Raw genomic sequence first — 13,498 nt, 5'->3', positions numbered from 1 at the left:
CGGAGGGGGTAGAAACTGCCTTAGTTAAAAATAGTGAAATTATAGAGATTGTCAAAGAGTTGAAATACCTTGGAGTGATTTTGACAAAAAATTTAAATATGGAAACGCATCTGAGAGAAAAGCTTACAAATGCAAAAGCCGCCATCAGCGGATCTTGGAGAAGGTGTTTCTCAAACAGAAACACACGTATTCTATGCAGCTCAAGTTTGAGGTGAGAAGCAATATGAAGATGTGGAAAAATTGTTATGCTTCTACCGTTAAAAGATCTTCCGACTGCTACTGAATACGACGAACTATATAGTTATGTTAAAAACGGGACTGCAGCCACTCATTGTACGATTGATGATGTGCTCAAAATGATGAGAGATTTCAATGATCGTAAAGCTGCGTGGTGAGCTCGTACCTCTTAACTTCATTCCACATAGGGAGGATTTACCAATATTATGCTCCTTATGTAATCTACAAGTGAGAGAAAATGTATTTCACTTCATGGGTAAATATCCAATTCTTAAAGACATCAGAAGAAATGTTCTTGGAACGTGTTTTTTGAATGAAAATGAAATTGTATCATAGTTGAACGAAGGCGACGTTAAAAAACTGTATATGTACTTCAATCTGGCTCTAACTTATAGGGGGAGAATTGTTAATGAGAGTTTCTGAAGATAATAGTAAACTATTCAAAAAACTATTTACAAATTATGTTTCATAAAAATAAGTTTCAAATTTGTGTTTTGTCAACTAGGCAGACTGCAAAATGCCATACTTTTTTTATTTTTGTAAACAATGTAGGTAAATTATTTAAGACGAGCAAAAAAAATCTTTCTAATCTAATCTAAATCTACTCGTATATGAACCAATTAGTAAAAATAGCTCCTAGAGTAAGTTTAAAGTCTGAGTCAGCATCAACAAATTTCATATCGTCTTGTAGTTTGATAGATTAAAGTCACAAGCCCATAAAACTATTCTTTTGTTTAACTTAAAAGTAGCATTTGTACAACATTGAGAATTTTGTTATTAAAATTCATCCTGTTAAAAATATTAATTTATATTACGGCGATAAAATCATTTTTTATCCCGAATCGAAAATGTTTCAATATTCTGATCCTTAAAAGGATCTTTTCTCCTGATATCCTCCCGCATGCAGAAACCTCATACTATCCTTAACGATTTTACATCGTCCTTATTTCAATCTACATGAATCTTTAGGACTCTTTCTGTTTTTCTAAGCATAATTTGAGAACTTCATTTCGTCCTAAATGAACAACGACGACGACGAAGGTGACGACAATGCCGAAAAAGATGATGATTTCGATGACAACAACGACGCGAAGCAGACAATTTCGACGAAGAATAAGATGACTAGGAACCAATATTTGTAGTGTTTGTATTACTTTAAAATTAATCAAAAATGTTCTTAAAAACTTCTTTGTTTATATATAAATTGCATTATTTTTTTAAAAAGAGCTTCTCAATAAATAAAATGAAAGAGAGTGAGAGAAAAAGAGCAAAGCAAGTAAGAAAAAGGGAGAGAGAAAAGAAAATAAGAAAGAAAGTGAGAGAGAGTATAATAAAGTACGAGTAGTAGTAAATGAACAAAGAAAAAAAGCTACGGTCAAGATGAAAAAGGTTAATTTGAGGCTTAACAGATAGATAGATAGATAAGTCGTTATTCATTAAAAATGATACATAATAATTTGCGATAGAAAAAACAACTTTCAAGCATGGAATTAGAGCCGTCTGCCGAATATTATCAAGACATTTACATTGAGAAAAAAGAGTATACAATTATGGAATATAAAATAAAGAACACATATAAATAATATCACAAAAATGTGATCAACTTTTTAAACGTTGTTTAGTTAAAACGGCAAAGTAATTTGAAGAAGAAAAAGAATAGGTAACAATAAATGTGTTACAAATAGAAAAAAGAAAACAATTAACAATTAGGTACTTTAAATTATTGTTCAAAATATTTAAATTTAATTTTTTTTTTAACTAAGAAACCGAAGATGGCGAAGAAGTGGGAAGGTTTCGGAGAATATGGACTCCTAGTTTAGTTAAAACGGAAAAAAGGCGAACTCTGAGGGGTTCAAGTTATGATATATTCGGGCCTTAGGTTTAGCTAAAACAAAACTTTTTTCTTTTTATTTAAGTTTTTTATTTAAAACAGACTCCAATAAGAATTTCTGTAATTATTTGCATGGGAGACATAGTATACCACCAATTTCAAACCATACTCCCCGTTCAAAACACGTACACAGTCTTCCGACGAAAAGAAGCTTTTATCAAAATGAAGTCTACAGATTTCTTGAAAAATAGGACAAATTTCAAAAAATGGTAAACAAATTCGTTTTGGTTTGAGTTGCAGAGTGAACAAATTGCATCTATGTCAGTTTTCTGTGGCTTGTATTTGAGCTCAAGAGTTTCAGTCCGTATTTTAAATATTAAACTTATATCAGAAGCAGAAATGTCCTCACAGAAATAATTATAATCACCCAAAGTCAAATTAAGACGGCTATAGGTTGCTCTAGAAAGTGATTCTCTAGCCCTTTCGAGATTAGTTTTGTACATTTCCTTATCAACCGTAGAAATGCAGTTGTAAAAGCTATTTCTCCATTCTTCTCTTTTGTTTGCATTTAGTGGCAAGACCATGACAATTTCTTAAAGGAGAATATCCACAATGGAGTGATATAAGCAGGATTTGCTAGTGCAGATTATTGTCAGGTCTATGCAAGACATTAATAAGATAGTCTGCGTGGCCTTTAAATTTCTAACATATATTTGCGGAAACCCGGACTCAACAGATATGGCGTAATTAGGCGTGCTACGCGGCAGCCGGAAGATTCTTTGGAAAAGTATCTTTGAATACCTTCCAAATCCTCTAAAAAATGGTATCCATACACTTGATTCCCATAACAAAAGCAGCTGCTCATGGTAGCCTCAAAAACCTTAAATTTCGATGCAGGGTCCACGAAGAAAAAAATGTGACCACATCAAGTTTATAGCTGATTTGGCTAGTACCATGAATATGATTATCGATGTTCAAAATATGAGTGATAGTAAAACCAACATAAATATACTCGCTAACAACTTCAATAATGGTACCATCTTATGTCCAATTTCGTACATTATTATCTGAATGGTTTTGAAGTTTAAAAATCAAAAATTTAGATTTAGAAATGTTTATTGTGTGATCCCACGAATCGCAATATTGTTTAAGTTTATAATAATCTGAAGCTACAATGTCACTGGGTTATCAGAGAACAATACCAGGTCATCAATATAGAACAAAACTTTCAAGGATAAATCGCCATAGTTGACGTCTCCAGGAAATTTATTTTCAATGTCATTGATAAAAAGAGCGAACATCAGCGGACTCAATATACAGCCTTGTGGAACACCTGTGTCTGTATTAAAGGATTTTGACATATTTTGACATTACAAACCATTGCAGACGTGTTTAATAAAAGTAGTTCATAAATCCGAATAAATTTGGTTGAAAGAGCAATAACTGCTAGCTTCTGTTGATGGTATCAAACGCATCATTAAAATCGACGCATGACAACGCTCGTTAGAGCAACAATTTGATCAATCGTTGAAAGGCCCGCCCGAAAACCAGTCTGATATCAACTTATCAAATTATTTCTTTCAATCAAATTTACTAGCCTAACGTACAACATTTGTGCAAACAGTTTTCTTAGTGAGCTCAAAACTAAAATGACTTTATGTTATCGTCCTCATTTGATCCTAAACATCGTATTTTTTCCAACAACTGCCACTATTAAGTTCAAATAAAGATCAATATTCTAACAGAAAGTGATCCACTTTTCAATCCCTTTGAACCTCAGACAACCTGAATTTCGGGGACATAAATATGGCTAAAATTTCGACTCTTAATATTTTGAACATTTTCACTATGACGAGTTTTTAAAATATTTGAAAAGATACTTAAAACAAAATTCATTAATAAACACATTGGGTCAACAAATTTAGTCTAACATCTATATTCTCTAACTATGCATCACAAAGGTATATTGCAGGTTTATATTCATTTGGAATGTTATCCTACAAAGCTTGCCTCTCTTTATTTTGCTTTAAACCCTCATAATATGTATTTATATCAATCGCAATTTATTTATAAAAGTTAACATGGCGTTGTATTTTTTGAAAGGAAACAATAAAACAATATGATGGCAATGTGAAAATATTTTATTTGTCTTATTTACTTTGTGTCTACATTTTTATAAGAATACAAAAATACACTTGTATAAGTATTTTGTTTCAATTAAAATCCATACAACGGAATGCTTATCATTTTTGTGGGTGTGGGTTTAAGGGAAATACGAAGAAAGTCTTGAAGAATCAAAATATTTTCTTTTCATTATTTACCACAAAATAAACCTCTATACACCTACTCGTTAAAGAATCCATTTGTTTGTTGTGTTGAATCATTTTTGAGGGTTTTAAAAGATGTAGGTGTTTATTACTTATGTATTTAAAAATAATTGAATTTAATAATTTTCTCTGCCGAATTATTATTTGTTTTAAAACAATTTTTTTGTTTCAATTTCTTATCCCAAAAGTATTTCTTCTAAGTAAAACAAATCCATTTTAAAGTTAAAATGTCCTACGTCAATTCCACATACGCATATGTAAAAAATTGAAAGGGAAAAGATTTTTGAAATTTTTGTTAAATTCCAAGTTTCTTTATTTGAGTTTATGTCGTGTTTTGAGTTCCATTTCCAAATCTCACAAAGATATGCAATTCTAAAAAACTAAGAATTCTTAGAATGAAATTCTTCAACAGTGTTTTATTTTTTCCCAAGGATAAAGCTTTAGAGCTACGCAAAGTTCCCGGAAGGTAAATAAAGATGGTTGTGAACAAAACTACCAAATTCAAGGAAATTCCTTTTTGTTATCGCCTCTTTTACAAACACAACAAAAACACATATTGGGTGAAGTATAAATGAAAAATGGTTTATCTAATGCGACTTCTCCATTTCACTGATTCGATTCAACTGTAGTTTTCTTTTACAAAAGATATTCTTCAAGTCATTTTAAGAAAAACTACGTTTAACTCTTTTTTCTGTTAATATTGAAACCAATATACATGTATTAAAACTCACACATCATTTACTGCATCCTTTATACATTTTTCAAACCATTATTCATACATCACGGTATCCATTGGTATTTTGTAGAAAATTTTTCAATACGCATTAATTCGAAGAAAATGAAGAAAATCAATGTATGGCGTATGCACAGATTATATGTAGTTTTATTGCGTTAATACAACACATGCAAATAATTAAATTAATTACTGCCGACCAAAACCACCAGGCGTACCCAAAAAACTTTTATTATTTAAAAGTGTTTCGTTTTGCGCCATCTTTTATATGCTTACGTTCTACATTTTATTTGTTCTTTTATTTCATTCCTTCCGTTCGATTAATGAAACGATTTTTTAATTAAATTCCATCCGGGCGAATTCCGTTCACCAGATTTACCCAAAATAGACACAAAAATTTACCACAGACAAAATTGAACAAAGAGTTCTGAAAACCTTGACTTTAAGGATGAAGTAAAAAAAGTTGGAAACAAATTTATTTGCATTACCTTAAAAAAATATTTACCACTTTACCGGAAAAATAAGTCGTATTTTACCTTTAAAATGTTTCTCAAACAATTTGAGTGTGAGTTGGGTTTTTGAAAAGGTCATATTTGTGTTATTTGAATTTTTTAAACATTAAAGAGCCTTTTATAATCATGATATTATTTTAACGTTGTTCATTTGCATAAAATTATTTGTTAATTTGTTCAAACTCAATAAATAAGTTAAATTAAATAAAAAGTTATTAAAAATAAGAACTTTTTTATTTCAACCAAAGCTTTGTTTCTCAATAAAGCATTTGAAAGAGTAGAAAGGATAATTGTTTTATCATATTAAAATATCCTTTTGGTTATTATACATATATTTTTAATGCTAAAAAAAATTTCATAATAAATAATAAAACCCTTTTTTGTCCTCTTTTTTCCAATCAGGTGAAGTTATGGACATTTTGGCCTTAATTAATTCCGGTATAAACTTTATCCTTTACTGTGCCATGAGCCGACAATTTCGTACAACATTTGTGTTGCTATTTCGTCCGAAATTCCTTGACAAATGGCTTCCGGTCGCCCAGGACGATGATATTGGCCGAACGGATATTGGTCGTGATAATAATGGTCATACACAAACGCAAGTATCACATGTGTAGCATAAAGAGCATTGTTGCTACCTCGAGGATACAAGGAGTCAAAAGTCGTCTGCATCGAAATTTACAATCTTAGAATGCATTCTATGCAATCTGATTAAAAGAAATTCGCAACATCAACATCCGAATGAGAAACAACAGCAGCAACAGTATCAGAATACAACGAAACCAGAATGTTCCTTATTGTAGGTTAGCAACGCTAAATTTTTACTAAATACATACATTTTTTTAAAATTATTATTAATTAATTTTATTTCTAAATTAAAATTAGAATAAATTATTGTAAAGCTCTTGGGTTTCATAAATACATACTTAAACGCTATAAAATTAACTTATATATTATTTATAAGTATTTTAAATTATTTAAAAATAATATATAAATATATTTTATTTTAAAATTAATGAGAAAATTGTAAAATATAGAAGAGTAAAGGTTAAGAGATAAACATTTAGATTTTATAAACAAAACAAAAAATACAACAAAATAAAACAAATTTATAAATACCTGGGATGTGATACGAATGCGGTATGTCATTTATAAATAAATACAAAAAAAAAATCTATTTTAAATTTTATAAAGTTTATAGATTTAAAATTATATAAAAAAAAGAAACAACAACTAATACACTACTATAGAGCTTAAGTTTTAGTGAAATAAGAAAATTATTTATCTGACAGTTAGTTATAAAATACAAGGAATTTATTAAAAAATTGTTAAATTTTTATAAGGGTCCTTCCTCCGGAACCCTTAAGATAGTATTTTAATTGAATAGTTAAGGACTAACTTTATAAATTTATAATTAAATTTATCGCTTTGAAAGGGGTTAGCTTATTGATTATTTTTTTAATTTGTTTGTACATATATTAAATTTAAAGAAATTTAGATTTTAAAATGTTGTCACATACCAAACAAAACTTGTCTTCTAAGTTTTACAAACTTTTGAATGCTTCCAAAACAAAACGCGTTTAAAACTAACTAATGCATCGTTATATTAACAGTGTAGACCCGATCTACAAAAACATTCGCTTGGACGCTTTGTTCAAAAATGGAGGGTAAGTACCTGAGAAATTTATATTGTTTTTAATCATTGAGTTTATTTAAGTTACACAGAACTGGGTTTATTTTTTGCTATACATTTTTTGTTATAAATTTTCTTAGGATAACAATTTGACAAATTTGAGAAAATGTATTCTTTCCAGCTTAATATTTGAAGAAAAACAATTTTTCTAAATTTCCCAAAATGTATGTACAAAATTTCGATAAAATTTAAAGTATATTTTTAGCTTAATAAAGTTTATCATTTTTGGTTGAGAAAAAATGAGCGAAGGAAATATATAAAATTGGATTCAACTTATTTGGAGCCGTTTTTGATAAAAATCAGATTTTGTATTCTTCAAATTCTTATTTTTTGTATGAATAGTTTCTTACAAATGTTTTTTCTTGAATATCCCTACGAAGTGCTCAAAAACAATGGATTGTTACCTTTTCAAACTAATTTTGCATTAGAAGTTTTTGTTTAGATAGTGCTGGTTTTTATTTATCATTTTTTTTTTAAAACTCAACTTTTCAAAATTCAGTTGAAAAAAATCACGTCTTTTTAAAATTCTGTATTGCTAAAAAATAAATGGGTTTTAAGAAATTTTTTTTTGAAAAAGTATCATTTTCTGCAATTAGTTCAATTAGTAAATCATTTTCCGAAAGTCTATGATTCTTTGAATACTGAGTTTTTTTAAAAGAAGTAGTATTTTGTTTATTTCAATAAAATGTTTTTATTTAGAGTTGTTCGGCAAAATTTTGATCATAAAGAAATTTAATTTTAAAAAAACACAGAATTTTGATAAAACAGAACTTTGATAAGTTTCCATAAAAAATGATTATGTTTTGTTCTGCAGAATTATTTATTCTCCAAAATTTCAATATTCAGTAAGTTTTTCAATTCTACTCAAATGTAACTTAATAGTTTTTATTGAATGGAACTTTTCATTTTGATAGCTGATACTTTTAGTTTGAAAAATATAAAGTATTGAACAACTTGAAAACATGGGTAAATTATTGGAAATATAGTTAACTGGTAAATAAGTTTAAATTATTGTTTAGCTTATAAAAAAAGGTTTGAATAAACAGACAAAATTTCAATATCAAATTATTGTTCCTTTTTAACTTTCCATACGAAGTTATTGTAATGGGTTCGATTTGTGAATTTGAAAATGTTGACATTTCTCTACGTTTCTAGGTCAAAGTTAAGGTCGGGGGATTAACCGGACCGCTCCAGAACGGATAACTTCTTCTGCGCAAACCATGATTTTTCAATTTTGACGTTTGCTTTGGGTCATAGTCTTGTTTGTATACCCAAACAAACAGCATTTTGTCTTCAGCATAGGGTAACATAACCTCCTCGAGAATTTTCACATAGTCGGTTGCATCCCTTATACCCCCGATAAGATAAATAGGCCCGACCCCGTAATATTAAAAGCAAGCCCCTACCATAATTTTTCCTACCGTGGATCGATTCCTGCATTTTAGGGTCTTGTCACATATTCCCGGCGACCCTTGGACCCAAAAAAGACGACTTTGCTTTCATCGCTCCACAGAACATTCCTCCATTTATCTTTTGCCTAATCTCTATGTCCTTTAACAAACTCCATTATCTTTGCCACATGCCGTTTCGTCAAGAATGGTACCTTGCGTGGACTTTGGGCTGGTAACTTCGCTTATTAAAGACGTCTTCGTATTGTGACAGGGTTAACAGACAGTTGAAGTCCCTTTCTTATTTTCCCAGAGCCTATGATAGGGTTCTCTTCTGCTAACTGAATATTTTTGTTTGTCAGTTTTTTCAGTAGTCATCTTTTTGGGCCTAGTGTTTTTTTTGCAATTTCAAGGCGTTACTGACCAATTTTGGTGAGCAGCCTTGGATGTCTTGAATATTTTAGTAGGTTTTTCTCTCCAAACGCAGTTTTTTAATAAGTTTTCGAATTTCTTCAGTGCAGTGTCTTGACCGTCCCATTGTCCATTTTTGAGCTTATGTTTATAAATTTTGTATATGCTACTAAAATACTAACTTAACGAAAAATAAAGAAAAATTGAATTTTAAGCACTTTTTAATTATAAAATTAGAAGCACTGCTATTTTTACCATAACATTTAAAAAAAAGGTGAACATTTTGGTTAACCTTAAATATCTCATAAACCAATGGCGCTTGAGACTTAAATTTTATATTACACATTGTAACGTTATAACAAACAAAAAAACATAATTTTGGAAAAAATTCGAATTAAAGGTTACAAACAAAATTATAACCTCGATAATTTTACGAAAAATTTTCTCATCTCCAAAACAATTTTTTGCAACGAAAAATAACGTTTTTAACATCGGGTTAAATTTTGAGAAAAAATAAACTGACAGTTTTTTTTATAAAAATAAAAATCTAAAAAAAGGTAAGTTTGAAGATAATATGTTTAATTCTTGAAAAGATAACTCGAAAATAAATTTGTATTTTGTAAGCAAATTGACAGCTTAATATTTTTTTTATGAAAAAACGGACTGTTGGATTTTTATAAAAAAAAAAATACTGAATATCGAAAACAATATTTTCTGTTAAATAAAAAGAGTTTGAAAACAATATTTTCAATTTTCAAAAGCTTTTTGAGTCGTAAGTTAATTTTAACCAAGTTTTAGTATTGTTTTTTTGGTAGGTTTTTATTTTTTGTAAAAAACTAGATTTCCTCAAAATATGACTGAATGTTGACAACTTTATTTTTTAAAAGATAAAAGTAGTTTAAACTCAATGTCTTAAACTTTTGAAAAGTTTTTTAAGTGGAAAATCAATTTTTACCAACTTTTATTAAATTTTTTGTCTAGATTTTTATTTTTTGAAAAAAAAACTGTCAATTTGATTTTTCTCAAAATTTCACCAAATGTTTAAAACTTTATTGTTCGTTGCACAAAATTAATTTGGAAATAAAATCATCATCATCACATTACAATATATTACATACAATTTAATTTAAGTCTCTACCGTTTTTAATTCGTAAGATATTTAGAGTTAACCAAAATTTTCAACTTTTTTTAAACTCTTGGTAAAAAAAAACCGCTTATGCAATTTTCTTGAGAGCCCTTTCTGCATCTTCTTGAATTATTATCTGTATAAAAAAATTTATTTGAAGTTGATATCTCTTCTGGTTCTTGAGCTATGGGCTCACGCACATACATACATCTCTCTTAAATCTTTTATTTCGAATCTAGGGACCTTGAAAGGTCGAGAAATGTCAAAATTTTCAATTCGATAAATCGAACCGATTACAATAACTGGGAAGTTAAAGATATTATTTTTGACTTATAAAAGAGCATTTTCAAATTTAAGTCACAAGCTTTTTAAAAATACTAAATTCATAATCTAAGAATAAATGAAATGAATTTTAAAAAGCTGACAAATTTTAATGCAATTTTGATAAACAGCTTTATTTAAAAAATAAATGTATAAAGAAACTTCTTAAGAAAGTGGGGAATGGACACAAGACCTACTTCATTTTTGAACGCTCACGTATAGAAATATGTTAAAAGAGTACAAACATAGAAACTTTTTGTATGACAATTGTTACGTTAAGTAATTTTCTCAAGATAAGAAAAAGTTCTGTAACTGTTTGGCAGTTTTTTTGCGAATATGACAGATGTGATTAGTTTTTGTATATGGTTTTATATCGTGTTTGTTCATTCAAGCTGAAGACGTCTTAACGTTAACAGTCGAAGTCAGTCAGAAATGTTCGTTGCGCTCAAATTACATTCTGCAGTAGCTTCAAATAAATAAATAAAACATCAATCACAGCATAAGAGAAGAAATTAACATTGGATGTGCACCACGGCGTATACGTACTATTTTCAAATATTATTTTAAATTTCTAATAACTTTTATCTCATGAATGAAAAGTTATTATAACACTATTTGACTGCTTAGCTAGTAAATTAAATAACATAATCTTTTATTTTCATAAAATGCTGTAAGCTTCAACCTCCCTTAATACCTAGAACCACTATCGCGTGACCAAGTCATGATAAGGGAAATATATAAATTTTCCATTTCAAGGATTTTGATAAACTGCAAAAATCCTCACAAAATTTATCATATAAAATTTGTGAAAGATTTGATTTTATCTGTCTATACTTTAATTTCAATAGATAATTTAAAATTAGGATCCTTCGAATTTATTTTTGTCCGTTCCTTGAACGTAATGGTTTTAAAGTCACAGTCTCTGAGGATTCTAACCTTATTTAGCGGCTAAATTGAAATAACAATTAAGGAATTTAATATTTCTAAAGAATTTTTCTAACTCCACCCACTCCTTAAAAAACCAAATCAAATACATAATGTATTTAAAGCTTCCTACATTTTTTCATATTTGGTATTCAAAATATTGTTCTTGTTACATTTATTATAAATTCTATTCGTCTACCTGCACAAATGAATAAAATGAATCAATGTTGGCATTTGGTATAGAAGGTGAATTGTAATACTACGTTTGTCCCCTCTGTGTCATGTTGTAATACGAAGAACCATGTTTTTTAACAATGTGAACCAATTTTGCATGGAAATTGTGAATTAATAAAATTCCAATGCGTGAGAAACGTGCCTTTTTACATATTTTTTTTTTTCATATACAAAAATAACATAAAAAAAAGAAAAACATACCTACACCTTATTCTTAATTCGTGTGAAAATGTTATACGTATGTAGATTCAAAAGAATGCCAAAGGCCGTTTTTGTTGCGTTCGACGCGCACGAATTGTCCTAATTGTGTCAAATAAAATTTATATTCATACATACATATATTTATATGAATATTCCCTGTATTATTTTATTGAAATAAACTACTATTTGATGTGCATGTTTTTATTTTTGAATTATTTTTTTTTTATTTTTATTCAGTTTTAATTATTTTAGATTTTTGTTACTTTTAATTGTTTTTATTTTATAGCATCACATTGCATAGTTTGGTGCTAAAATAAACATTTATGCAGCATCCACGTGCTGCATAACAAATTGATTGTTTTAGTATCATAGAGGTAATAAAATGTAGACTTTCAGAATTATTATGTGCACTACGTGTTCACCACAGATCGTCACTAAAATCAACGCGGTCTAAGTCCATATACTAAACGTTTTTAATGAAATTACATCAATGTGTTCAGTGTGTTGTAATTATTTAAGGCTACTCCTGCATAAAATATTTTGAATACTTTTAACAATGAAATTTTCTTTTCATTTATAATTTCCGGGAAAAACAGGCAACACACAATTTTGGTATGGGTTAACATTTGCCTTCTGTAAGAAAATACCTATAATTATATTTTAAAACAATCCTTTTAATTAAATTTTTGCTTTGATCCTGTCTGTACCGACAAGCTGTTGCTCTACGAAATGAACATGTTTTTAATAATTGAAAAAATGTTTGGCTACATTTCAAAAATAGAATCTAAAACTGGTGTTCAATAAACATTTAACATATTTTCGTGCTTATTTTTTTTTTAACGTGTAACTTTGTTCCGTGTTCTTAAAATTTCAAGATTTAAACTTTAATAATATAATTTACTATGTACAATAATTTATTAGCTATCCAAGTGAAAAGACTCGAACAATAATAATAACTATGTAGATGTAGACAAATAAAAGCAATTTTGGGCACATTCTATGTTCGTTAGTTTTCATGTCTCACTATTTTATGTTTCATGATGAAAAACAAATTTTCTCATCCAATTTGAATTCATCTTGATTATAAGAACAAACAGGAAATAGGTTCATTACTCACATAACTAAGCCCCTTAATCAGTGTAAAATTTTGAAAATTGATGTAAGAATGTTATAATTTGTAAAAAAACATAATGGTAGTAATTTTTGAAACTCATCCACATTGAATGAATAACATTAGTCGATATAATCCGCGCACCGAAAAAGAAGGGTTCAAGGGACAAAAGATTCCACATAATTATATGCACGCTTCAGCTTTCACTTTTGGCTTTTGCAAAATTGGTCTTCCTTCTTTGAAGACTTTTTTGAAAGAACCAAAGAATGTTTGAAAGTTGAACAAAAATAAAAAATAACATCATATTACTAAATGAGGTTAACGAGAGTTTTAATAAAGTCACAAGCCGATGTCATTATGAAAAGAAATCTGTTACAATAGCTACACGAAGAAGGTTAAGAATCTTTTTAGTATTTTTTGTTTGTCGGCAACAGCGTGAATGCTGATTA

At 28.8% G+C, this 13,498-nt stretch overlaps 1 protein-coding gene across 1 annotated transcript in view; it reads left to right on the top strand.

Annotated features, from left to right (window-relative positions):
• The window catches only part of LOC129945187 (uncharacterized), a 9,797-nt gene extending 3,540 nt beyond the window's left edge, over nucleotides 1-6,257 (top strand). Inside the window, exon 3 of the mRNA XM_056054844.1 lies at nucleotides 6,043-6,257. Within this exon, the coding sequence (XP_055910819.1) occupies nucleotides 6,043-6,257 (215 nt within the window). The remainder of the gene's footprint in view (nucleotides 1-6,042) is intronic.
• Nucleotides 6,258-13,498: the final 7,241 nt, after the last annotated feature.

This window comes from Eupeodes corollae, chromosome 2 (genome assembly GCF_945859685.1).
Source record: "Eupeodes corollae chromosome 2, idEupCoro1.1, whole genome shotgun sequence".
Classification (NCBI taxonomy): Eukaryota; Metazoa; Arthropoda; class Insecta; order Diptera; family Syrphidae; genus Eupeodes; species Eupeodes corollae.
Note: the sequence above shows the minus strand (reverse complement) of the source record. Positions and strands in the feature narration are given on the sequence as shown.